We start from the raw sequence: 27,086 nt of genomic DNA, 5'->3' as shown, positions 1-27,086 counted from the left end.
TTAAAAATATATTGAAATCAAACAGACTGGTCCAATATAAGACTCCTGTTTTGCTTCCTGTATGGTTATATCCTATGTGACATTTACCTCTCTCTCCTCTCTTTTCCTCTCACTGCTGATCCTGTCCTTGATTTTAATGTTTTCCATTTGTTTTGGCAATCAGTTGTATCATTCCTCTATTATGTTTTTTTAAAAATTTTTTTAAAAAATTCCTTGTTAGCTGTTAGATTTGCACTTATTATTTTTAAAGGGGTTCTGCATTGGAGGGAAGAATTGTCAAAATGTACGGAGGGTGGAGTCCCTCCCATTATTTCTGAGTGCCAGTGGGCGCAGGTGTGGTTGTGTGTGGGGTGGGTGTTAGCATTCCTTCTTCTGTCTTCTTCCTGATGCCTCTGCAGCATGCACAGGTCTTCTCTAGAGGTCAGAGGCTGGCTGTGACATGTGACTGCTGCTTGCTAGACAAACTGCAGTTGCGTGACTGCCGTACCAGAACATGAGTTTGCCGTTCTAGTAGCAGCGTGGAAAGCAACCATTCTGAAAAGGACCTGTTTTGTGGGAAAGCAGTATCAAAGGCTCTTCAATCGGCTTAATTTATCGCTGTGGGTTTTAATGCCACATGGAAACTTCCCCGATAAGAAAGATAAGATGCACACACAGAAACAATCCAATGCCCCCTCATGTCAGCAACTCAAAATATTTAAAAAAAAGGTTTACATTATTTTCAAATCTTTGCTTAGTAAGTATGGAAAAAAAAAAGAATAAGTATCTAACTTGCTGCCATAATTTAAAGCTTATTGGGGAGTAGGGCCGGGATGATGTTTGGTGGGTAGAGTAATATTGGGGGTGGGGGTGGGGAAAAAAACTTTTTTGTTGTTGTTGTTGGATTCTGAAAGCTGAGATTTTCTTGTGCTGGGAACACATGAAAATTGTTGAATAGACAAGCAGACTGTGCATGTCTCTGATGCTTTGTATAATTCATACGTGGACATTTGAGTCTTCGGACAATAAACAGTATTATCAAATAAACCGGGAACAGTCTCTCCTTGTCTGGAGCACACTTTGCCATCAGTGGAGGTGTGGATGTTAGAAGGGAGCCCTGGGAATTCATCCTGTGCTGCTCAGCCTCTGTGAACTGCCTTACAAGAGTCACCTTGATGGAGGTAGGTGGAGAGTTGCAAGTTTCCTCCAGGCTTTGCTCTCCATGGCACAAACTGGTCTCTAGTTCCTAATGAGATAAATTGTTGGTTCACTGTGCCTCAGCCTATTTCCAAAGGCCCACCTCCAGCTGTTCTCCCATTTTGATGACTCCCATGTCCCCTTATTTCTTGATGTTAGAGAAAACATCACATATGGTTCTCTTTAGTGATGTCAAGGAATTATTCCAGTGACATACAGCGACTCCCACAGAATCAGGCTCTGTGTCAAAATATGTGCTGTTTTTCATCCACTTCATGGAAGGAATCCAGTGAGTCTCAAAACTGAATGTATAGCATGAGTGGCCCCTGCTTCTGGCCTACCAGGTACTTATTGCCTTAAGAGAGGATATCCCTTGTGGGGATAATTCCTACTCCTGCTGTTCCATCACAAACCTGGCTTCTGTCTCTGTAAAGACCCACCTTTGCCTCCATAAACGTAACACATTAAATCCCTCATCCACACTCAGTTCTCTGGAGTCATTTCCTTCTCTTTGCCACTTACATTAGGACTCATGGCTTTCACGTACTGGTACTTCCTAGATTAGTTGTGTGAACTTCTTGGTTTCCTAGGCAAATGCACCTGAAGCCCTGTAGAACTAATACAGATGGGAGGCCTGCCCACAAGCATCAAACTTTATAGAGAGATTAAACTGGGATCTCTTAAGTTACAATAGACTTGCAAATTCACCTCACCTGCTGCAATACTAGATATGCTCTTTAATACAAGTGCCCACGTACAGAGCCATCCACATCTAGTTATGTTGCATACAGCTCCTTGTTACTTTAATGAGACAAACCCAGATCACAAAGAAAGTTGATCTTCCTGATAATGGTAACAAGCCCGTCTAGAGTGATGTGGTTATTTCTCAGATGGATGGGATGGATCCATAGGTGACCTAACTCTGTAAGTAATGGAAGATCTGGGACCCACCAGATGTTGTTGGACTACAGTTCTCATTGGCTCCAAACAGCAAGACAATGGTCAGGGAAGGTGGGAATTACAGTCCCAACAAATACATGGAAGGTCACATTGCCAATGCTTGTTGACCACCATCCCATCCCAAGGGTACTAAAGGAACATAGCATTGTAATGGGAGTGTTATACTAGATGTCATGGCATGTATTGTTTCTAAAGCCATAGTTCTGTGATAGAGCTTATCTGCATCTCCAATTAAAAGAGGCAGGAGAACTGGAAAATATCTTTTCTTGAGGCTTTGGAGAACCCCTACATGAAAGTAAGTGATGCTGTGCTGGACCAAACGGCTGACTCAATATAAGGCAGTTTCATATGTTGGGCTTGAACCTACGTAGGCTGTTAACAGAATATGCCCCTCCCCCAATCCTGTGTATATGGGTGTATAGTTGAACCTGGGCCAGGGATGCTAAGTTGCATAAAAAACTGGGGGGAGGGCAGGTAAGCCCTGCCCCACATAATCGATCACAACACTGTTTCATTGCATAGTATTGTTACAGTCCACCCCAATCCGTCGAGCTGTTCATGGAATTCCAGAGGTTTTCGCCCTCAACCAGGGTCTGTGCTTCTTTGGAGAATTGAAGACACCATGGAGGCTGTTGTAGCTTTAAGGAATATGATTTATTCACAAATCTACACCTGAATATGGACGGAGGGAGTCCAGGCCTTATAGTATGGTCATCTCAAGAGGCTGTTGTTCCCCACAGCAGTGCAGCACCAGAGTCCAAGGCATCTCTCCTGCTTTCGGCCATCCTTTTTTCAGTTTTTGGAAGCCACCTGCCAAAGTCCCTAAACTCTTCCTGTGACATCATGCCCAGTTACCCAGGCAACCTTCCAAATCTCCTGTCTCTGTTCACACCTCAGGGCGAAGGGAAGGGCAGTATTCTTCCATTGCCTGTATTGTTTCTGAATGGCCCTAGCTTGGCCAGGTCATTTTGCATAAGAATTCCTCTGCAGCTTGTATACGCCCTTCACATCCCAAATAATCAAAATCTTACCATTTATTAATTTACAGGGTTTTTTTTGGGGGGGGGTCCCTCCAAACCATAACAGTGTTATAAGAATTTTAAGGTCTTATATATTTAATAAATGTACCAAGCAAACACGTACATAAATATATATATAAACCACATGTCTGAAGCAGCACAGGAAGACAGTCCTGAAACCATTTTGACTCTGAAACTGACCAAATGTTTCTCTGCAAGGAGGGAGGGGGTGAGGGAACCTTCCCATTGTCTCAGGAATTGGGTAATTACCATCTCAAAGGAATGGCCAGACTACCAGAAAACGCAATCAGATAAGGCATTATCAGATAACCTGGAAGTCAGGAAAAACAACAACATTCAATTTTTTGTTGTAGACTGCCTTTTCTGTGTTGTAGGTATGATGTTTGTGGGGGGTGGTCTTGGGCTACACCCCTTCTGTGATGTATGTATGATGTATGGAGGGGTGGTCTGGAGCTCCATGGCAGGGAATTTCAAAATGGATATATAAGGGCGGGCACACCTTTGTTCTGGGTCATCCTGCGTGTGAGGGGAGCACCCTGTTGCAACAGCTTTAATAAAGATCAGGTTTACTAGCTGCTTTGCTTCTTAATATTCTCTGGTTGGCCTCTGTTATTTTCTCCTACCGATGGAGAACCTACAAAGGACTCTATAAGGGCTCTTGTGTACATAAGGGAATAAGGGCAGATTTCGTTTACCACAACAGTATTATAAAAGGGAAACGTCTCTTTCCCATGACTGACAAGTCACCACGGGAGCTCTTTTTATTTTTAAATTGTTATTTTGAGCTTTTCTACCTTGAAGTTTTCCCTTTACAGTATTAATATTTTTCTCTGTCCAAATCTCTGTTCCTGCCTTGTCCCGGAAACCGTAACAAATGGCTTAGCTAGTCAGCCTGAACCAAAATTCTACATTTCCTCTAATTTTAGAATCTGGCAATAAAAACCCACAGAGAATAATAACTTAAGCATAAGGCAGGAAAAAGAAATCTACCGTGACGTTTTATGTGTGTTTTTTTAACAAATAAATCATGGAAAGCTCAAAAATGCTGACGAGTTCCACCTACCCACCCACGCACCGCGTGCAGAAGAAACCCTTCACATTCACGCCCCAATTTATTTCATTTTTCTGCCCCTGCGAGGCACGTGGCAGGAAGTGCTACCCCCGCCCCGTCTCTGCGGGACACTGCGCTTTTTGGGTCCCTAATTCGTTTCTCCTCCAGTAGTCACGCGCCATACTCTGTGCCCAGCCCCGCCTTTGATCTTTGCACATACATCTATGCAAAACAAACACACATATATCTTTTTCTTAAATATATATATATATTGGCAGCGGACAAAAGGTAGCAGCTGCATTCGAGCAAGCGCAAGAGCCAAGACTTCGCCGATGCCGGGAGGGCTACAGCAGGCGGCGCTGCCTTCCCGAAAGCGGCGGCAGGGCGGGCTCCGTTGCGTCAGAGGGAAACCGGGCAGGGCTCCTCTGCTTTCTCCACCCCTTTAGGGCGAGGATTGGGCCCGGCGCGGCGGCAGCACCAGCAGCAGCGGCCTAGCAGCAGCGCCAGCTGAGCTCTTTCCTGCTCTCCTACGCGGCGTGGACACGTGTGTGTATGTGCGCGCACGCGGGTCCCCCGGATGGTGAGTGTGTGGCTGGGAAGGGGGTCTTGGAGGCGGGGAGCGGAGACGAGCTTTCCTCCCCCCTATTTAGTAAGGAGGTGAGCAGGAAAGCGCTTTGGTCGTGGTAGGGCGGCGGCGGCGGCTAGGTGAATCCATGGGGTGGATCGGGGTTCTGAGTGGGTGTGGGCTGGGGATTTGCCTCCCCTCGTGCCCTCCTTGCCTTGCCTCCCCTACACCCGGGCTGCGTTGCAGAAGCAAACCTGGTGCCTCCGTCTCCAGTTCATTAACCCGCTGCTGCCGCCGCCGCTCGGTTTCTCTGGGCCGGGATGACCCGAACCTTCGCCCAAGCCCCGGGTTCTCATAAACAAGCCCCATATAGATCAGCCCCCCCCCCCCCAGGCGCGAGCGGCGGGGCGTTGAGGAGGTTGCCATCTCTTCCCCAAGGACTCCTCCGCTCTTGGCTGAGGGGCCCTGGACACGATCTTCTTGGGCCCTTGAGAAAGCGCACGGTTGTGGGTGCCCTTTGCACCAAGGCGGCGATTGCGTTCTGGGGCACCTTGGAAGCGGCGGCGGCTGCTCAGCTTGTGGGGCGCGCGCGGGTGTTGGGGATGGAGATACAGCCTGTGTGGTGCTCATTCTGCGTGCGCGGGCACTGCTTGCTGGGCGAAGGTGGCTGGGGCCTGTGCACGGTCTGGCGACGGAGAGCAAGGTGGGGTGGGCTCTCGTTCTCTCCTTGATAGACAAATCATGAAGTGGGGGGGGGGGCGTTCTTCTACATCTGGGCCATAAAGCAGCCTTTCCTTCTGCCTCCTGCTACATCCTGTTCTGCTGGCATTCTGACCCACTCAATGGGGCCTGTTAATTCGCTCTGTTCCTTTGGGGATGTGGGCTTGCTGAATCTCCACTCGGCTCCTCATCCCCATGCAAAGAGCTGAGGGTTCCTTTCCCTGAGCATGTGTGCAACATAGCTACTCTGAGCGAACCGTTACATCTCCTCAACGCACCAGCTTTGCCCGCTTGCTCTTCAATCCCAAGGGCACACACAGCAGCACCCTTCTCTTGCCTCTTTGCTGTTCCATTACTATTTGTACCCTATATAAATGCCCTTGACTGCTGATTTAGATGCTGCTGCTTTGGCAAGAGTTAGCAGAGGCCTGCCATGAAAGGTGAGGGTTTTATCCCACATACAAAGCAATTCTCTACCAGTCAGTTGCCGGCTATGACTTTCCCTATGTCCCCTTCCAAAGCAAGAGGTAGTCTTGGTCGTATAAGACATTATTATTATTTATTATTAAATTTGCATACTATACCCGTAGATCTCAGGTCTGTTCACAACAAGGTGAGTTGATTAAGCTGATGTTCATCAAAAGCATGGAAAGGACTAGCCAGGTATGTCCATCCTGCTGGGCACACAATGGTGCTAGGAATGAAGTATCCTTGTGTAAGCCAATTTCAGCTGCTCTGGGGGAGACCGACACCATGTAGTGCCTCCAGTGGCTTCTTAGGCGATAACCAATAACGTAATAGCTGTTGTAGAAAGGTTCGATGTCATGGGAGCTTCAGATGAGCATCATAACATGTGGAAGATGCTCACTGGATGCCTTAGGAAACCTCCACACTAGTAACTGAAGAAAGTGCAATCTCCCTACAATGAGCTAGCTACTAGTGCAAGTATTTATTTTATTTTTTTTGTGGGCTGGGCAGAATGGTTGCCGCCTTTTGCATGAAGAGCTGCTATATGTGCTTTATAGGACGCATAGGAGGGTGTTTTAGTAGGACTTGTGTTGATGGAAAACCAAATATAGACTTGTCTTTTTACAAAGGCACTTACAAGATGGGTAACAATGTTCTGAATTCTACTCTGTTAGGAGAGACACCTGTGGTTTCTATCTGGGGTGTTCTGCTTCTTCTGTTTGCAAGTCAAATCTGAGTTCAGTCCAGGCATTCCTTAGGTGACAGAGTAATCTTTTTTTTCTTACACTGACTTCCCTATTGGAGGAAGTGGCAAATCTCAGGCCTTCCAATTACAGCTGTACCTTGGATCCCGAGCGCCTTGCGAGTCAAATCTTTTGGATCCTGAACGCCGCAAACCCGGAAGTGAGTGTTCCGGTTTGCAAATGTTCTTTGGAACCCTAACATCTGACATGGCTTCCGCAGCTTCCGATTGGCTGCAGGAACTTCCTGCAGCCAATCGGAAGCCATTCCTTGGTTTCTGAACGTTTTGGAAGTCAAACCATTCAACTTCCGAGGTACCACTGTATAGGTCTTCATGGTGATTGTTTGTTACAAACTATCTTGTGGCTAAAATTGTTCCAGCAGTTGGAGAAAAACTAAAATATGCCATCTTCTCTTTTGTAAACCAGTTCCCAATTTCACTGCAGGCTCTTTCAAGAGCTGAGCCATTTTTTAGGGCGTGGCCTATAGAATGCGGGGCACAAATATTTTCTTAGTGATTGATTCAGGGGAAATTAAATAGCAGGTGATCTGGGTTACTGGGTAGGATGTTTATGTGGGAGAAACAGCAGTGTAATCCTATAATCAGGTCTACTTGTAAGTAAACCCTGTTTAGTTCAGGGGGGCTTACTTCCAGATATGCGAGTCTTGGATCACAGCCCATAATAATTTGAAGTGACTATAGAGGTGATTTGAGAGATAATCAGGACAGGTAGCTGAAGGGCAAATTAATTGATTTGGAGCAGGATCTACTTTGGAGGTAATTGAATTGAAGAGGAACTGATTTGGGGTCATCTGGGGTAGAGTGAAAATGAATGGAAGAATTTTATCTGGGGTGATGTGGATGGGTTGATTTGTCTTCTGTGACATTGCAAAGTTAAATTTGCATTGTATAGAAATAAAACCAGCATATTCCAACTTGTGTCTATGAACCTGGGCCGCAAATCCTTCATTCTACCTAGCCATGATGCTACTGCTTGACACCTTGTTAGAGTTTTAAGGGGCACCTTTCACAGTGAATGCTCATAAGTCCTTGGTTTGTCTTCTGGGGGGAGTCTTCTCCATGTTGAGGAGTGGAAGTTGTTGGGCCCAGCAAAAAAAGAGAGGTACGCTAATTGGGTGCATAAAGGTATTTAGGAACATGCTTTGACGCTGATTGAATTGCAGAAAAGCAGGCCTACTAGACTAGACTTGGGATGTATTTATTTTGCAATTTTTAATCCATCAGACTTTCAAAGAAGTGAGGTTCTAGCTTGCATGATGAGAAAAAAATTGATGTATGTATGAGCTCTGTTTGTTAGCTGCTGCAAAGATAATAGGGTGGGTGTGATTTCAGGGCCAGGCGTTCACTTGCGGCCATTCAAGCTTCTCTAACTAGGCCTCAGGACTCTCATCCCCAGGCCATGTGACTCACCTGCCCTGCTTCACACCCTCTTTCCCCACCCCCCTTGGCTGCAATGTGTCCTTGATCTCTGATAATGATTCTTGTTTACCTGGGATAGAGAAGCCTGTATATTGAAACTAGCCTACTGTATGCAGGTAAAATGTATGTTTACTCCTCTGCCTACTTTTGTCTCTGATCCTGCCTACCACTGGCATGTGACCCCCCCCCCCCTTCCATGCAGCTTTCAGGGTTTCCTGTGTTTTTCTTGTAGCAAGGAGACAGCATGAGTGTAGCTGCTCTCACAAATTTATGCTGCTTAATCCCACCTTTGGGAAAATGGAACTTGTGAGCACACTCCCTGCTTGCCCAATACAGAATACGGTTTGGAACGGTGTTGCAGCATTCTGAGTTAAATGCAGATTCCCTGGAAATGGTGTTTGAAATTGAATTTGTGGTCGCGGCGGCTTTATATAGTTCTCTTGGTGTTTCATGACCCTTTAGAAAATTAAAAAGAGGACAGGTTTCTGCCCCCCAAAGTGCTTGCAGCCCCAAATGGGGAGACAGGAGTATTGTGAATAGGGATGGAGGCAGGAGGGTAAACAAAGGAGAATTTTTGTCATAGTCAGCCTTGTAGGCTGCAGAGGTAAGGGGCTTGTGTGAGAGGCTTCGTGGGGGCAAAATTGGGTCAAATGCTTTCTTTTCCAGCTCTGCCCCACCGAGCAAAGTCCCCTTGCTAGCAGTGCGGCCTCTGCCACCCACAAGTGATGCACCATGCCCATAGTGGACAAGCTGAAAGAAGCCCTGAAGCCTGGGCGGAAGGACTCTGCTGACGATGGCGAACTGGGCAAGCTGTTGGCTGCTTCCGCCAAGAAGGTTTTGCTGCAGAAGATCGAGTTTGAACCAGCCTCCAAAAGCTTCTCCTACCAGCTGGAGACGCTGAAGAGCAAATACGTTCTGTTGAACCCCAAGACAGAAAACCCCAGCCGGCACAGGGGCTCTGAAGAGGGACCCATCCGGAAGCAAGGTGTGCCCGTCTTCTGGGGGGAATGGTTCTGTGGGAACGTGGGTGCATGGGTGCCTGGCCTCGCTGACTTCCCCTGTTCTTCTTCCTCTCTGACAGGCGGTGAGCACACGTTGGGCGGAGATGGAGTTCCAGCCCCGCAGAAGGTCCTCTTCCCTGTGGAGCGCCTCTCTCTGAAATGGGAGCGGGTGTACCGTGTCGGAGCCGGTCTCCACAACCTGGGCAACACCTGCTTCCTCAATTCCACCTTGCAGTGTCTGACGTACACCCCACCTCTTGCCAATTACCTGCTTTCCAAGGAGCACAGCCGCAGTTGTGAGTGTGGGGTGTTTGGTTGCATGTGGAATGGTTGGTGCCCCTTGGCAAAGCTTGCGTGTCATCTGTCCCTTTTCACTTAAGAGTTGCAGGGAGCAAAGGCTTCAGCAGCCTCCTGCTTTTCATCTCAGTGCCACTCTGCTGAGGCTTTCATGAGAGATGGGCCAGGAACAGCAATGCATAATGCTCAGTCCTTAATGGTAGTAAAACCAGGAGCACCACAGCTAAGAAACTGAACTGTGAATCGCAGTGTTTCTGGTTCAGATTTTGCTGTGCCATAAACTGACCTTTGGTCAACCTGTTCCCTTTTAACCTCATCTTCCCCATCTCTTGTATGGCTTTTATAATGCCCAAAACTACCTTTCAGGGTTGGGATACACATTACAAAGAGACAGTGCAAGTGTAGTGCAAGTGTGACCACTTCAAGCTGCTGTGCAGAAGCTTAAGTGTTACTATAACCCTTTGAAGCCACTCCAAAATCCTGCACAAGAGAAATTGGACCCTCATCTTTCTGAGTCTTGGTTTTCTCACAGCCACAAAAAGATCATGTTCTGTTATGCTGCAAATCTGCATGTTTTTCATTGGAAAGAACATTTACTCCATGCAAGGGCTAAAAAATTTCTTATTCTGTCGTGTTCCCCTCTTTTCAGAAATTGTCTCGGGGTTTCAGCGAGGGGAGAAATTGAAACATTTTGGTTTGAAGCCTCCTTTTTGAATGGATTTCTTGTATGAGAAAATGCTTCCTGGGAATTTATAGTGTTAACAAATATGCTTCCACTTGGCTGTGTTTGGAGAGAGGGGCTTGAACGAGGGAGCATTATTTGGCCCTTGTTTCTCATGTTGTCAAAGTCTTGGGGCACCCCTTGTGACAAGAGGGGGCTGTATTGTGCCCAGCCACAAGAAAGGGGTTGCATTGTTATGTGAGCTTGAGGAGGGGGTTCTGCTTGAAACATGGTGCTGGTGGGAATGGGAAAAGATGGTGTGTGGATCCAAGGTCAAATAACAGGCAGTGCGCCTTGTCCCCTCCACAGTTCTGCAGCTGGCAGTTCCCTTGCAGCCCTGTGCACTCATCCTTGCAGTCAGGGCCTGGGAGGCTGTGCTAACAGCTGCAAAGGAGCAGAGCCAGCACTTGGTTGCACGAGAACTGCTGCTCTAAGCATCCGACTCATCCTTGTTAGAGGAGCGCTGACTCCTAGTTAGGGGAGTGGACCTGAATGGAGGGAGGCGGGTGGACAAAAGATGTCCCTCCCAAAAAAAGGGGAGGGATGAGGAGGAACTGTTTGGATTAGGGCAAATGCTGCTTTGCACCTACTTGCCAGCTTGTTGTTCAGGCTTGAGAAAGCTCACACATGGCTGTAGCGTTTTGGTTCCCTGAGCATCTCAGCCTAGTGGACTGCATTTCTAAGTACTTTATGATGTGCATGCAACGGGGCTAGGAAGCTATTCCCTGCATCTAAGTGGTCTGTTCTAGCAAGGGGTTGTTGATGCTGTGACCATGGAGGAGATGCCTGCACAAGCAATGGGGATCCTGTGCCCCTCCAAATAATGTTGAGCTCCTAATCCCATCAGCCCCAGCTAGCATAGTCAGGGGTGGTGGGAGGTGGGAGCCCAACAGCATCTGTGGCCCCACATGTTCCCCACCCCTAGCCTACAAGTAAGTGCAGGCTCTGCACTCCACTTAAATTTGTGCATTGATTATATCAGTGAGTAGCTTTCCTTGTCACCTTAAATTGCCTCCAGCAGAGAAGAGGCAACTTTTTCCTTGATGCGTATGCAGCTACTTCTGCAGATGGTTTATCATGAATCAAGAGCGGTGCATGGCCCTCAAAGCCCGCCTTTCTCTTTCTTTTCCCTTGTCGCCATGGGCCAGCAGGTTCTTTATTTAGTAATGGCTGCCAAAATGCCCTTCTCCCTAGGCTGAGCTCTACTCATGGGTTTTCCGGTTCTGTGAGAGTTGCTCCACCAGACCTTTGTGCAGCCTTTGCATGAATTCATTCCTAGTCTCTTCTCTTGCAGGCCACCAGGGAGGCTTCTGCATGATGTGCGTTATGCAGAATCACATGATACAGGCTTTCGCCAACAGCGGCAATGCCATCAAGCCGGTGTCCTTCATCCGAGATCTCAAAAGTAAGCAGCTGAGGGAGCTTTGTTTTGATGAGGCTGTACAGTGCCGTTGTGATGCATCTCACCGGTACATACAGGGAAAGGGGCCAAAGATCTCTTTGTTTGAAGTGTTGACTGTAGAGTGTGTGTGTGTTTGTGTACGAATGCCATACACTGCACTGCGCATGAAAAAGCCAGGTGCGCAGATCTCCCCATTGTGAAGACGTGGCAGCTGGGCGTGCAAATAAATACATACATAAATAGATTAGAGGTATTTTTGGTGTTCCTTTCGTTTCTTTTAACCATCCAACTGAGGTTGCCGGTATTTAAGAAACTACGAAAGAGAGATTGAAATGCACTATATGCTGTCCTCATCAGCATTTTGCTTAGTTATGTTGAGTTCTGTAGAATCTAGAATGGTTTGGGTGGGTGGGTGTGCGCGCGTGCATGCTAATAAGCTTCATGTAATTCCTGTGCCCCGGTCAAGTGTCAGCAATGCCTGTTACCTTGGCATGAGCTTGACCTGCGCTGGGCGGGCATAAGAAGCCAAACTTCAGAGTTCTTTTCCTCCATCTGGCAGAGATTGCTCGTCACTTCCGCTTTGGCAGCCAAGAGGATGCTCACGAGTTCCTGCGCTACACCATTGACGCCATGCAGAAGGCCTGCCTCAATGGTTACACCAAGTATGCACAGCCCCCTGTCTTTGGGGTGGGGAGGGTCAGGGCCGTACTTTTCACTTGGTTGCAAAGAGATAGGCAGGTTGAGATCCTGTCACCTTCCCCTGTTGTGCAAGCAGCTTCTTGGAAGCATGAACCTTCACAGGTGGAATGTGGGTGGGGGAAAGGGGGGCCATGCTGGGTAAGTCACCACTCAGCTAGCGGTGGCGGCTTCTCCTTTGCCCAAGGAAGCAAAAGCTAGTAATCCTCCCTAGGGAGGAAAGCCCTAAGGGCTGCTTTTGTGGCCCTGCCACTGTTGAGGCCCCATATTGCTTCAGGAAGGTGTTCTCCACTCTCTTCTTAACCCTTGGCTGCTTTTCTTCCCAGGCTGGACCGCCAGACCCAGGCTACCACATTGGTGCACCAGATCTTTGGCGGCTACCTCCGATCTCGTGGTGAGCACAGCTTTAGCCCGGTACCTTTCACGCCCTTTATGCTTGAAGCGTTGACCAAGTCCTAGTGATAACTCTACAACTCCAGCTTTTCCTTCATTGCCCAGCTGCGCTTCTGCAATGCCCACCTGACTTGTGGGCGCACACAGCTGCTGATGTCCCAATACCGGGAGAGTTTCCTGCGGGCTTCCTTTGGCCTCTGCCCAGGTTTTGAAGAGGATATTGGGAATCGGGGGATTGAGCTGCTTCCCGTGCTGGTTTTGCTAGCTGCCGAGGTGGAAGCCTTGATGTCTCGGAAGTCCCGTTGTGAAATATGACCTTGGCGGGCAGCTGAGGCCATGAAGAGTAGGCAAGCAACTGTTCTGCTTTCTTTGCAGTGAAATGCTCCGTGTGCAAGAGTGTTTCGGACACTTACGACCCCTTCCTGGATGTGGCTTTGGAGATCAGGGTATGCCAGTGTTAAATCAACGCTTTCCCCTTTTATTTCTTTTCCATGGTAGGCCTAAAGAGGGACATAAGCCGGCAGGGGATTTGCAAATATGAGCAGATTCATGGTGCTTTCCTACTTACACATGAGCGCTGCGTGTAGGGAGGCATATAGCATGCACTGAAGTGTAGCAAGCAAGTGGCATATAGGTACTTGGTTGCCTGTGCACGGCTGATGTATGATAATAATGGTGGGGTGGGGTGGGGAACCTGTGACTCCCCAACCAACATGGCCAATAGTGAGGGATGATGGGAGTTGTAGTCCAACAATATCTGGAGGGACAGAGGTTCTCCATACGCTGGGCAGGAAAAGAAAAGGGCGTCCCATCTAAGCTAAGCTAACAGTAGCTGGGGAGGTAATGGGTGAATAGAACCACTTCCTAAATAATAATAATAATAATAATAATAATAATAATAATAATAATAATTTATTATTTATATCCCGCCCATCTGGCTGAGTTTCCCCAGCCACTCTGGGCGGCTTCCAATCGAGTGTTAAAAACAATACAGCATTAAATATTAAAAACTTCCCTAAACAGGGCTGCCTTCAGATGTCTTTTAAAGATAAGATAGCTTCTTATTGCCTTCACATCTGGAGGGAGGGCATTCCACAGGGCGGGCGCCACCACCGAGAAGGCCCTCTGTCTGGTTCCCTGTAACCTCACTTCTTGCAATGAGGGAACCGCCAGAAGGCCCTTGGCACTGGATCTCAGTGTCTGGACTGAACGATGGGGGTGGAGACGCTCCTTCGGATATGCAGGACCAAGGCTAAAGAACTAAAGAGACATCATTAATAATAATAATAATAATAATAATAATAATAATAATAATATAATGACGACAACAACAACAATTTTATTGTTTATATGCTGCCCATCTGTCTGGGTTTCCCCAGCTGCTCTTTTCAGAGCTTACCTGAGTGTAGGTATAACCTGAGCTTTGGTGTGATTTCTGTATGAATGTCCCTATTCTGTTTCTGATTACAGCAGACTGCCAACATCGTGCGGGCATTAGAGTTGTTTGTAAAGGCTGACGTGCTAAGTGGAGAGAATGCCTACATGTGTGCCAAGTGAGTTGCCTTGCTCTTGACCTATCCATCCCTCCTGTTTGGCACCTTTTCTTTTGCATAATGACGCCTTTATTTATTTATTGTTTTAAAAAACAGAAGCGTATTTCTAGAATGGAAGTGCTAACTTATGAGGTCAGGCAAATATGTTCTGCTCCACAGCTTCAGTAACTGCTGACTCATGCTTTAAAAAAAAAAATCTGTAGGAAAAAGAAAAGGGAGGGGACTAGGCTCACCTCTTAGCTATTTCCAAAGTGATGAATTGGGTTGGTGGTGGGAATAACGAAGCAGAAGAGAAGTTTGGGTATGTATCTTCACAGTGTGTGGTGTGTTTTTTAAAAATTTGGTGCATCTGCCTTCTACAGTGGTACCTCAGGTTACAGAGGCTTCAGGTTACAGACTCCGCTAACCTGGAAGTAGTACCTCGGGTTAAGAACTTTACCTCAGGACGAGAACAGAAATCGCATGGTGGCAGCGAGAGGCCCCGTTAGCTAAAGTGGTGCCTCAGGTTAAGAACAGTTTCAGGTTAAGAACGGACCTCCAGAACGAATTAAGTTCTTAACCCGAGGTTCCACTGTACTTGAAACCAAGCCATTTCCCTGATGGTTTCAAGGCAGCCTGCAGGGCAAAGGATGCTAGCTTCAAATGCAGGGAAAGACTTAATAGCCTTCCCCACCCCCTGGTCTCATGAGGGGGCAATTGCGCATCTGCATAGCAGGAGGGGAGTTCTCAGGGCATCCCCCATTTTCACTGAGCCTTGCAAGGAGGAGCCAGACTTTGTTGATCTTTCCTCTTCTCTGTGCCAGGTGCAAGAAGAAGGTGCCAGCCACCAAGCGCTTCACCATTCACCGGGCATCCAACGTCCTCACCATCTCGCTCAAGCGCTTCGCCAACTTCAGCGGGGGCAAGATCTCCAAGGTGCGTGGCGATCTGGAAAGCGGGGAGGGGGCACAAAGACATCCCTACTCCCCTGGAAGAGGGTTTGGAGGAGCGCTCGTGGCGGCTGTCTTTCTGACCTTTTAAGGGTCAGTATAAAAAAGACAGTTACAGAACCGAGAAATTACACAAAACAAATGAAAATACCGTGAAAATCCCTGAAACAAGAAGTAATCGACTAGAAATATTATCTTATAAAATTAAACTAAATAACAAAAATCAAGAAGTTTAAGAAAAAAAATTAGCAAAACCTAGAATTGAATAAAGCCTTAACGGGATACCAGCTACAAACCTCATTTCACTGAACTATTCAGTTTCCTCAGCAGGAAATAGAGAAATCATAAACCTTAAATGACCAAATTCAAAGAAAGGGGGTAAATCTCCTAAAAATTCTGAAGTACTATAATCCTAGCTGGACCTAGGTGAAGCAAAGTGCAGTAATAAAGGATTGAGGACTCAGAGGTACAGTTTCTAAAACTGAGTTTACAAAAGAGGTTTGAAAACTTAAATGGCAAGTTTTAGACACAGCCCAACTTGAAGAAAGCCAAGCACAGTAATAAAGAATTGAGGACTGAGCTGTGAAAATTTTTGTATTGCCTTTACAAAAAGGTTTAAAAAACAAACAAAAACAACCTAAATGGACAAATTCGAAGAAAGGAATACAAGATAAGCGGTTTTAGATTTTAAACAAACTCAAGAACAGGGCTGAAAAGCTCCCATGGTCTAGATGTTACTGCTGATGTTGAAGACTGATTATAGTACTTTAGATTTTTTGGGAGATTTACCCCCTTTCTTTGAATTTGGTCATTTGAGGTTTATGTTTTCTCTATTTCCTGCTGAGGAAACTCAATAGTTCAGTGAAACGAGGTTTGTAGCTGGCATCCCGTTAAGGCTTGGTTGAATTCTAGGTTTTTCTAATTTTTTCCTTAAACTTTTTGATTTTTGTTATTTAGTTTAATTTTATGAGATAATATTTCTAATTGATTACTTCTCATTTCAAGGATTTTCATGGTATTTCATTTGTTTTGTGTAAGGTTTTTTAAGGCTGGCTTTCTTAAGAGCATAGAAGTCTCCAAAAACTGTCAGCCTAGGGACCACTTGTGTTTCCTGGATCAGATGCTGCCTTTGTTTTCCTGTTTACGCACCAGCATTCTCCGCTAAGAGGCAGACTCCAAGCGGGTGGGACAAATCCCCATGGATGCCTTCCCTTTTCCCTTGCAGGATGTCGGCTACCCTGAGTTCCTGAATATCCGCCCCTACATGTCTCAGAGCAACGGTGATCCTGTCATGTATGGCCTCTATGCTGTGCTGGTACATTCAGGATACAGCTGCCATGCCGGGCATTACTACTGCTACGTCAAGGTGAGTCCTTTCGTCTGTTGTCAAAGGGCAGCCTTGGCAGCGGAGAGGGGTGCTTTGCACCCCAGGCTGTGGGGTGGTAATGTGAAGCATTGGCAAGCATCAGTGTGGAAGGCTGAACTGCGTGAATGCTCTAAGTGTGTCTAGCTATCTTGCTTGGAATTCCTGCTATCTCACTGCTGGCATTCGGAGTGGCCAGGCTTTTAATGCTGCTTTCTGCAGAGGTTCAACAGCAAAGAATATTGGTGATTGCAGATGGTGCATCTCTGGAGCTCTGATGTTCATGTCCAAATGTTATAAGTTGGCTGGAAGTTGTAGGAGGCAGCCTGCTGGAAAAACATTCTCCCCAGCGGGTGCAGAATGCCACAGTGAGACTCCTTACAGGGTCCTCACTGCAGGATCACATTCACCCGGTGCTATACCAGCTGCACTGGCTCCCGGTGCTGTACAGGGTCAGGTTTAAGGTGCTGGTTTTAACCTTTAAAGCCCTATACGGCCTAGGACTCTCGTACCTACGGGACCGCCTCTCCTGGTATGTCCCACAGAGAAACTTACGGTCTTCAAACAAAAATATCTTGGAGGTCCTGGGCCACAGGGAGGTTAGGCTGGCCTCAACCAGAGCCAGGGCTTTTTCGGCCGTGGCCCCGATCTGGTGGAACGTTCTGTCACAAGAGACTAGGGCCCTGTGGGACTTGACATCTTCCCGCAGGGCCTGCAAGACAGAGCTGTTCCACCAGGCCTTTGGCCAAGGCACAGTCTGACCCCCTCCTTTGGTAATCCTCACAGAACTCTAGCCCAATGGTTGCCATTAATTTGATTTTGAACTGATGTTAAAATGAATTGATTTTAGAATGCTGTGTTACTTTTATTGTTGTTAGCCTCTTTGACTGGGGAGGGTGGGATATAAATAAATTATTATTATTATTATTATTATTATTATTTTATTATTTTATTATTTTATTATCTCTAGCACAAGAATTATCCAACCGTTTATTGACCTAGTTGACATTATTCCTACCCATAGTAGCCAGCCAGATGGCAAAGGGGAAGTTTAGAAGTGGGGTAACTAACCTCCCTAGGGTTATTCTCCAGCTCTTGGTCTTGTTATCAGTGCATGTGGATGTTGGATTCCTGGCTATCATGACTTGCAGCCACTGGTACATCTGTTCATGAATTTTGTTTGTTTCCCAAACTTGGGTGCCCAGCTGTTTTTGGACTGCAGTTCCCATCATCCCTGACTTCTGGACTTGCTAGCTAGGGATGATGGGAGTTGTAGTCCCAAAACAGCTGGGGACCCAAGTTTGGGAAACGTTGACCTAGTCCCTTTTTCCGATGGAGCTTATGCCTACCTTTGATGGTGTGGAGTGCTTCTTCCCCTCCTGCCTAACGCTGCCCTTCTGTGCTGTGTTGTAGCTACAAATCCTCCTTCCTATCCCATTTTCAGGCTAGTAATGGGCAGTGGTACCAGATGAACGACTCAATGGTGCATTCGAGCAACATCAAAGTTGTCCTCAATCAACAGGCATATGTGCTTTTCTATCTTCGGTAAGTGGGGCATGATATGGGACCTGCCGTTGGCCGCCTCTCTTCATGCCTGTTTCTTGGGGTGCCCTTCAATCCACCCGTCACCTTTCTGCTAATCAAGTGGAGTGGAGAGGAGCAGAAGTCCATTTTTTTTAATGGAGGGAGAATCAGGCTGGGGTGAGCTGGGGGCGATGATAATAACACGGTTGTTGCTAATGCTGGGAAGCACCCTTGCCATTCTTAACCTGTCACTGTTTTAGCAGGGTCCCCAGCTACTTCTGCTGATGTGGTTTCCTTTTCATGTTGCTGTGCTGTAATCGCTAAATATCATCTCATGTAAATGATCAAAATATGCAGAGGGAAACAGAGTCCCTGGCAGTGGTGCACAAATAGTAAATAGCAGCGAAAAGCCCTTTTATAAAAGAAACTCTAAAAACCGAGTGTGTTTAGACCAGAGGTTGGCAACCTAAGGCCCATGGGGAGGTCTGCCGGGGAGTAGACCAGCCCGGTCTCAAAAAACGTTGCCAACCCCTGGTTTAGACCCTCTTTCAATAAAGTCTTTCTCTGTGATAAAATGTACATCAATGCTAATGAGTAGCCGCTCTGCCAAACTGTTCAAAGGCCAATATATACTAGAATACAATTAAAAAATAATAATCTTGCTATTCAGTTTTTGCACTGCCCTTTTTTGTTGAAGTCTTCAGTTTATGAATGATCTCACACCAACACCTGTAGAGGTGCGGTGTTTTTCCGTTGATCATTTGTAATCAATAATAAACCCTGCTGTTACATTTTCATGCGGTACTTCAAATGCTGCAACAGTTTGTATTGTACTCTTGCATGCTGTCCATTGAATAATTTGAGGGCCCTATGCATTAGCAATGTACAATCTATAGCTGGCAAAGGGTTACATAAGTTGAGATGTTCTTGCGTTTTAGATATTCCTTTGTGTGCATATTGTTTTCTGTTGGGCTTTTTGGGTTGTTTACTGTTTTATGGTTTAAAGTTGTTTCCTTCACTTCTCTATTTGCTTTCCTTTTTTAAATCTAAGACCAAACAAATACTTCTGTATTCTTTTGTATTTGTAAACTGTAGCGCAGTGGTAGGGAACCTCAGACCTGTGTCCCAAATCAGGTGCTCCAGGACCTTCCCATTTGGCCTGCAATGTGGCTTTTTGGGGAGGGGAGGGGGGAGGAAGCCCACCTGCTCATCACTTCATGCCGGCGCATAAATGGTGAAGCTCTGGTGTCAAATTCCAAAGAAATGCTTGATAGAGCACACTATAAATGTGTGTTATAGTTGTTAGGGTACCTGATGTCATGGTGGTGTCTCTGGTGACTGATAAATGGGCAGCCTTGCCTACCTGTCAGAATGGATTGCAGAGGGTGCCCCAATTTTTTGCCCGGATGATTTGCCAGATCCAAAATAGACTCACCTTGGCTCATCAGCCACACCCAGTTCCCCACCTTGGCTGTAATGTAATCCTTCATACTGAAGAAGGTTCACAGCACCTGCATTCTCTTGCCAAAGATCAGGGCTTTAATCCCCGCTGCCTTGGTTGCATGATCCTGCTCTGTGCTGGGAACCGGATTGTGCAGCCAATGCAGGATTGAAAGCTGTCCTGTCATCCATCAGCTGACAACACCGGTGACATCAGCTGATGGGCAGGTGGGTGTGGTTTGGAGGAAATGGCCTCCCTGAGCTAAATTAGTCCTGGTGCGCCAAGATTGGCCTAAGAGCTAGAGGTTCCCCACCCCCCTGGTCTGAAGAGTAGGGTGACCCCTAAAAATAGTGATAGCGATAAAGTACAAGTTCCTCCTTCTTCTTCCCCCCTTTTCAAGGATCCCAAGTACCAGGAAGAATTCTGAGGGGACCATCTCCAAAAGCACATGCCCTGCATCCAACCGGGCAAGCATAGTCTCCGACCACATGAAGAAAAGCATGACCAATGGTGCCCTCGCGTCACCGCTGATGAGCAAGGTGAATATCTGCATAGTCCGCCTGCCATCCAGAATTTCCCACCGTCGGAACTGTGTGTACTTTGAACTTCAAAAGGAAAGGGAAAAGTCTTAAGCTGAGCAGTGCAGATTCTGGGCTGAGGAGAAACAAAACCCAGTGATCTGGAAAAAAACAACCCCAAAGTAAATTGAGAGCGAGTACCCTGAAGCTCTCGTCAGCTACTGAAAAATATTACGCAGTCTCCTCTTTGGCTTGGTGACGTGGTTTCAGGTTAAGAATGGAACTCTGGAACGAATTAAGTTCGTAAGCGGAGGTACCACTGTACTGGGGGTGGGTGGCGCTGTGGGTAAAACCTCAGTGCCTAGGACTTGCCGGGTGGCGCTGTGGGTAAAACCTAAGTGCCTAGGACTTGCCGATTGTATGGTTGGCGGTTCGAATCCCCACGGCGGGGTGAGCTCCCGTCTTTCGGTCCCAGCTCCTGCCCACCTAGCAGTTCGAAAGCACCCGTAAGTGCAAGTAGATAAATAGGTACCGCTTTGTAGCGGGAAGGTGAACGGTGTTTCCGTGTGCTGCGCTGGCTCGCCAGAGCAGCTTCGTCACGCTGGCCATGTGACCCGGAAGTGTCTCCAGACAGCACTGGCCCCTGGCCTCTTAAGTGAGATGGACGCACAACCCTAGAGTTGGACACGACTGGCCCGTACGGGCAGGCGTACCTTTACCTTTACCTTTTTACCCTGAAGCTCTCTTCAGCTACTGAAAAATATTACGCAGTCTCCTCTTTGGCTTGGTATGTTATCCACACACTTTTCATCAGCAGCCATAAGTGCAAGTTTGTTTTTTTTTTGGGGGGGGGGGAATTGAACTTGAAAGCATACAGATGCACTGCAGCAGGCAGGCAGACAGCCCAAGACACTTACGAATTGTGGGGAGTGTACTACAAAAGATTGATGAAATTGTTGGGTTGATGCTTCCGATGCAGTCACAAAACTGGCATTTTGAGTGTTAATTTGTGGAGGAACTAAAGCCTTGTTCTGCCCCCAGCTTTGTTCTGCCCCCTGCAGCCTGAAGTGGTACAATCCACTCACAGGTTTACCACTTCTGTGGATTGTACCACTTCAGGTTGCAGGGGGGAAGGCTCACATGCCTGAATGTTTCTTTGCCTAGAAAACAAGATGGCAGCGAGAGGTTTGAGCCTAGCCGTTTCCCTAGCATTCCAACTTCCTATGTGAAGTACATCAAAATAACGCAAAAATGGGGGTGCGTTCCCTCACACGAGCCCTCTCCTGTGGTGTCAGTTGGTAAGGTCAAGGAAGTTATTCGTTTTACCCCTAGTACAGTGGTACCTCCGGTTACGAACTTAATTTGTTCCAGAGTTCCATTCTTAACCTGAAACCGTTCTTAACCTGAAGTACCACTTTAGCTAATGGGGTCTCCCGCTGCCGCTGCACCACCAGCACACAATTTCTGTTCTCATCCTGAGGTAAAGTTCTTAACCCGAGGTACTACTTCCAGGTTAGCGGAGTCTGTAACCCTAAGTGTTTGTAACCTGAGGTACCACTGTACTCTTAGTAGCAGCTGCGTATTTAACTATTCCAGGCATTTGTTTAAACCAGTGGGACTTGGCATCTGTGAACCTGCTGTGTTCATACAGTATATGAAATAAAATCAAACCAGGCATTTTGGTCTCTGGGTAGTTTTAATGTAACATAATTTTTTTTAAAGGAGAGGGAATTTTACCAAGTCTTGGTATAGCAGTAATCCAAATCACGAAGATCAAAAATCTTCCAGAACCTGGCAATTGTAGCAGTCAAGACAGTCCTCTCCTGTTTTGAGAATAAGGTCAGAGCCCACCGACTTGAATGGTAATAAATGCATCCGTTGCTTCCCAGCAGATCAGATGGGGGAAATCTTAACCCTGAGTAATGTGTAAGTGAACTGCATGACTTTCATGCCGCTAGATAACCTTATATGCTGTCTGCTTATACATCTGGCAGTTTGCGGGTATTGTGTTTGGATTGGTCTGAACAGTTTATTGAGCAGGGGGAGCGGTTCCCATTTTGTGGTGTTGGCTCTCCACCTGTCTTCGTTCAACACCTATTATCTTCTGTCACTACAGAGGCAAGATGTGACGCAGGCCAGGAAGACGTTGGACCCTGAGGAACCTGGCGTCCCTGTTCCTCGCAGCTCCTTTGCTTCCAACTCCAAACCCCAGAACGGGACGCTTCCTCCTTCTCCTCATCCGAAGCTCATCCCTGCTGTTGGGTTCTCCTCACCTAAGCTCCCTGCCAAGCTGTCTTTCCTAGACGACTTCAGCAAGAGGTCCAAGAAGCAGCCTCTCCTGCCACTCAAAACATCTCAGGACTTCAGTGAGGCCACCAGTGTCAGGGTGGAGATGGGCAAGCAGAGCTCCTGGGGGGACAAGGGCTTGGCATTGTCTTCACAGCCGCCAGAGGCTCCCAGAGGAGACCCCGAGGCCAAAGTTCGTGAGGAAGGCCCAGAGGTGCCGAGCAAGGCCTCCTCGCCTTTGACTTCTTCCTCCTCATCTTCTTCCTCCTCGTCCTCTTCAAGCAGCTCCTTTTCCTCCAGTCCAGCACATCGCCCAGCCAAAGGACTCCCGCAGGCCACGATGGGTGTCAACGGCTACTGCTCCTCTCAGGAATCGGACTGTGCCTCTGGGAAACCTGTTTCCGAGGACTCCAAGTTTGCCAAGCTGAAGTCGCCTTTGCTGGCTAATGTGACCAATCTGGAGCTGGGAAATACCATGTCCCCCCCACCTGCAAAAAAACTGGCCCTCTCTGCCAGGAAGGTGCGTTTTAGGGGTACTTTACCTCACCTACCTCCAAAATGGTGGCAAAAGGAGTGGTGATTTGGGGGGTGGGGTGGGGTAGATTCAGACAGGGGGCATTTCAGGCTGCAGACTCAATCGCATATCATGCAATCGTAGAGTTGGAAGGGATCATCTAGTCCAGGGTTTCCCAAACATGGGTCTCCAGCTGTTTTTGGACTACAACTTCCATCATCCCTAGCTAGCAGGACCAGTGGTCAGGGATGATGGGAACTGTAGTCCAGAAGCAGCTGGAAACCCAAGTTTGGGAAACTGATATAGTCCAACCCCCTGCAAGGCTGGAATATTTTGCCCAAAGCGGGGCTCGAACCCACAACCCTGAGATTCAAGAGTCTCATTCTTTACCAGCTGAGCTGTTTTGTAGGTAGGAGCCCAGGGAGATTCATCACCTGGCCAGCTTGTAAGTCCCAAGTACTTTCTGACTACCCTCCATTGTTGCATACTTGGGGGCAATACTACGGCCCACACATAATGCTAAGTCAAATCATGGCTTAGTGTGAAAAAGCAAATGTGCAGGTTCCCTGATTCAAGGATTGCGGCCACAGCACTCCTCTTGTGCTGCCAGGTTCAGATGCCGTTCTAAGCCAAACCATGGCTTGGTCCTGGGTAGCATGGCAGCAAGCAGAACCCGGGGAGGAGCAAAGCGGCTGAGATCTCCACTCCCGGAACCGACGTGTGCCCTATTCATGCTCAGCCATGGTTTGGCTTGATTCTACCTGCGAACACGCTCAGTATTCTTTTAAGCAGGTGTCTTGTCTTATGAATGCATTCTGTGCAGGGGGACCCTGTTTCCCCAGACTAGGGGAGAAACTTGTGTTCTGTAGAGCTGGTCTCCCCTCATTCTTGCCCCTTCAAATCCTCTTGCTTGGTGAGGCCCATATTAAAGGAGGCATTTCGCTGCTCACAGGGCCAGAGCAGAGAGACCCTGGCTGGTTCTTTTCGTTCCTCTCTTTGGAAACAAGGAAGATGGGAAGGTGCCTGTTGCCCATTGTTTTATTCTAACACTGTTCTGTCTTTATACATGTCCTTCCTTCTTTTCCCTTTGTTTCTAACAGCAAACACTTTTCTGATTCTTTTTCCCTGTCCCACCCCCACCTGTTCTTTTGTTTTCCCCCTCCCCTCTCTTCTTGCTCTGCCCCCTGGGGTCACGGAAACCTCTTTTTAGACCACCAAGTTTTTATTTATGTCAATAACTACAGGGCAGCAACACACTGCAGAAACTGAGCAGCAGTGAGCGCCTGGCGCCGCCCCACCCTCCACCAGCTGCTACAAAAACCACCCACCCCGTCTGTGCCGCTGCGCTCGACTATCCCAGGTGAGCTCCCGGGGCCTTTGCGGGGGCGGGGGCGGGCGGTCATAACCCTGGCCTGGCTTTCTGAACCCTGTCCTTGCTGTGTGGCTCTTTGGCTTGTCATAATAAGTCATTGTAGCGTTTGGTACTTTTCTGAAGCAAAGCCTTTCTGGATTTGAGGGTGTTGCTGCAATTGCCTTGAAGCCCACCTGTTACTGGGTGTTGTGTCTGGTTTGGGTGCTTTGGGCAAATGGACAGGGAATGAGAAACGTCACCCCGCTTGGACATTATGTGTGAGAGCAGCCTCTGTGTTTTTTTTAATTTGCGTTTTACACACACACACACACACACAGTGGTATCTCTGGTTGCGAACGGGATCTGTTCCGGAGGCCCTTTCGTGACATGAAAAGAGCGCAACCCGCAGTGGTACGTCTGTGCACACACGGGTTGTGATTCCCCACTTCTGCACATGCGCATGGCGTCATTTGGCATGTCTGCGTATGCGCGAGCGGCCAAACCCGGAAGTAACCCTTTCCGGTACTTCCGGATCGCTGCAGGACGTAACCTGAAAGAACGTAACATGAAGCAGACGTAACGTGGTATGACTATATATGTTTGTGTGTGTGTGCACACATATATACAATGGTAAATGATATGGGTTGTAGCCAACGGCTTGTATCTATTGCAGCACTAAATAAGCACCCCATCAGCACAGGGATTCCTGCTTGTGCAGTGGGACTTTCCCCCCACTCCAAATTTGCTACAGAGGGTTGGAGGAATTCCTAGAGCAGATTGTGGGGGCGGGGGAGTTGTCGAACTGGTGATCCTTATGCTAACAGGATACTTGCGTAGTACTGCATTGGATGCAAGCCTCTGTTAGTCCTCAGAGTTGACTAGTTGCAGATAGTTGGCATGACCAACTTAGGTCCATTAGTTTCAGTGGGTCTACACTCTTCATTGGGTGCAACCCCATAGTAAGTATTAACAGATTAGTGGCAAGCATAATGCCATAAATATTTTTAAACCTATGTACATCCTAATGGCCACACATCACTTAAAATGCATCTGTTTTAAGACAGTATAATTGTATATTGCTTTAAAAGTAGCACATGGTTCGTTTAATCATATGTGACTCCGGTCACATCAAGTCAATAGAATAAAACTTCCAACTTCAAATGTACTCGTCGATACGGCGTTCAACTTTTTTCTTTCTATATTGATTCCACCCATGCTCCTCATATTTGACCTGTATTTCAACCTACATCTTACCAAATAATTGGGGTTCTCAGTTTATTATCACGTGGTCAACCTCTGCCTGTTTATGTTTTTAAATTTCACCATATGTTCTAGGTCCCAAACATTTCCTATCCAAGCCTCTGATTGAAGAGGGTCTGGTTTTCCCCAAGCCTGACATGTGGTCATACAGGCTGCTATTGCTATAAGGCGGACTGTCATTTTGAGATCTTCTTGGGGGGTCCCACAATTCCTTTAAAATAGCCAGATAATACTACTGCTAAAACAGGTGCATGCAGGGCTGCATTCAATTCTGGTCACCTTTCTGTGGCAAAAGTGGGGCGAGCTAGGAATGTAAATTTTGTCCTTGCACAGTAGGCAAGTTTCTAAATACACTCATGCACCCCTCAAGAATCCTACATCCAGGCAACCGGAGTTCAATGGCACATACCAACCAGATAAAAACCCTTGAGAGGGTATGAAGTAGGACTGGCAAGGGCTGTGGCTCGGGGAGAGGGATCGTGGCCCACGGATGTTCGTGATGGCCATATCAAGCCCTAGAGTGGCCGCATCTAGCCCCTGTGCCTGAGGTTCTGCATCCATCTAGTAAGGGCTGCCTTGGTAATTCGTAATCCAATACTTCATTTCTCTTAATGCATGATTCCAGGCCACCATCTCTTGCCGTATAACCTCGCATCAGTGCAGTCTTCCTTCCCCACCCTTTTACTAGCGCTCAGTTGAGAGTCTTTTGCATTGAGAGTCTTGTTGGCTCGCGTTGTTCATCTGAGTTCTCCAGGGACAACTGTACTTCTGGGTGCAAGTCTGCCAACCGCCCAGCCTCTGCAGAGGTGCATAACTGCATTGCTCTGTACTGCAAGCTTTTTATGCTACGGCAAGACACTCTGTTCTTTGAGACTAAACTCTTAAAAGCAATACAAATTAGCTTATACTTAGGTAGCAAAGCATCTGCATGCTTTGAATACAGATGAAACTTAAGGGGTTGTTTATCCTGCAAGAAGCAGTGCAGGACAGAGCAATAGAAGGAGGTGATCTCTAGGGAAATGCCCATGCAAGGCAGGGTGGGCGGGTTCTCACTGCTCCAGAAAACCCCAAGAATTATTGTGAACGGCCTTAAAATATTCAAATATAGCTCCACAATCTGGTGAATATAAAAACTCAAGCACCAAAGTGCCTTGGCGGGAGAGCTTTGAATTTGGCCCTGAAATAACTCCTCAATTAGGGCATAGAAATCATCCAGCCCAGAAGAACTCCACGCCTGTGTTGTGGAAATGTGCTAGCTGTCTGTCCTATGAATATCTTTAGGTGAATAAATCTCTATAGATTGAGCTAGAAGTGGCATGGAGCTTAGGACCCTTGTACCTACGGGACTGCCTCTCCTGGTATGCCCCGCAGAGGACCTTAAGATCCATAAATAGCAACACCCTAGAGGTCCCGGGCCCTAACGAAGTCAGATTAGCCTCAACCAGAGCCAGGGCCTTTTCAACACTGGCTCCGGCCTGGTGGAATGCTCTGTCTCATGAGACCAGGGCCCTGCAGGATCTGATTTCTTTCTGCAGGGCCTGTAAGACAGAGTTGTTCCACCTGGCCTTTGGCTTGGAATCAACTTGATCCCCTCCCCCTCTTTCCTTTTCCCTTTCTCCTTCTGTGATGGAACTCCTATTTGGGGACTTCCCTGGCTTTTTTCTGGACCAGTCTG

At 47.4% G+C, this 27,086-nt stretch overlaps 1 protein-coding gene across 5 annotated transcripts in view; it reads left to right on the top strand.

Moving 5' to 3' along the window:
- The first annotated feature begins 4,628 nt into the window (after positions 1–4,628).
- USP36 (ubiquitin specific peptidase 36) overlaps positions 4,629–27,086 on the top strand; it is a 31,685-nt gene continuing 9,227 nt past the window's right edge. Inside the window, exons 1-14 of one of the 5 annotated variants that reach the window (XM_083430258.1) lie at positions 4,629–4,807; positions 8,829–9,147; positions 9,244–9,459; positions 11,476–11,586; positions 12,143–12,245; positions 12,606–12,673; positions 13,048–13,118; positions 14,146–14,225; positions 15,029–15,140; positions 16,380–16,520; positions 17,962–18,062; positions 19,883–20,021; positions 22,117–22,806; positions 24,045–24,160. In XM_083430258.1, the coding sequence (XP_083286384.1) occupies positions 8,895–9,147; positions 9,244–9,459; positions 11,476–11,586; positions 12,143–12,245; positions 12,606–12,673; positions 13,048–13,118; positions 14,146–14,225; positions 15,029–15,140; positions 16,380–16,520; positions 17,962–18,062; positions 19,883–20,021; positions 22,117–22,806; positions 24,045–24,160 (2,201 nt within the window). In that variant the 5' untranslated portion in view covers positions 4,629–4,807; positions 8,829–8,894. Of the gene's footprint in view, positions 4,885–5,902; positions 5,953–6,616; positions 6,884–8,828; positions 9,148–9,243; positions 9,460–11,475; positions 11,587–12,142; positions 12,246–12,605; positions 12,674–13,047; positions 13,119–14,142; positions 14,226–15,028; positions 15,141–16,379; positions 16,521–17,961; positions 18,063–19,882; positions 20,022–22,116; positions 22,807–24,044; positions 24,161–27,086 lie in introns of those variants that run through there. The other 4 variants (XM_083430255.1, XM_083430254.1, XM_083430256.1 and 1 more) reach the window with 4 other exon arrangements.

The sequence above is a fragment of the Podarcis tiliguerta genome (genome assembly GCF_965153285.1).
Source record: "Podarcis tiliguerta genome assembly, chromosome: 2".
Classification (NCBI taxonomy): Eukaryota; Metazoa; Chordata; class Lepidosauria; order Squamata; family Lacertidae; genus Podarcis; species Podarcis tiliguerta.
Note: the sequence above shows the minus strand (reverse complement) of the source record. Positions and strands in the feature narration are given on the sequence as shown.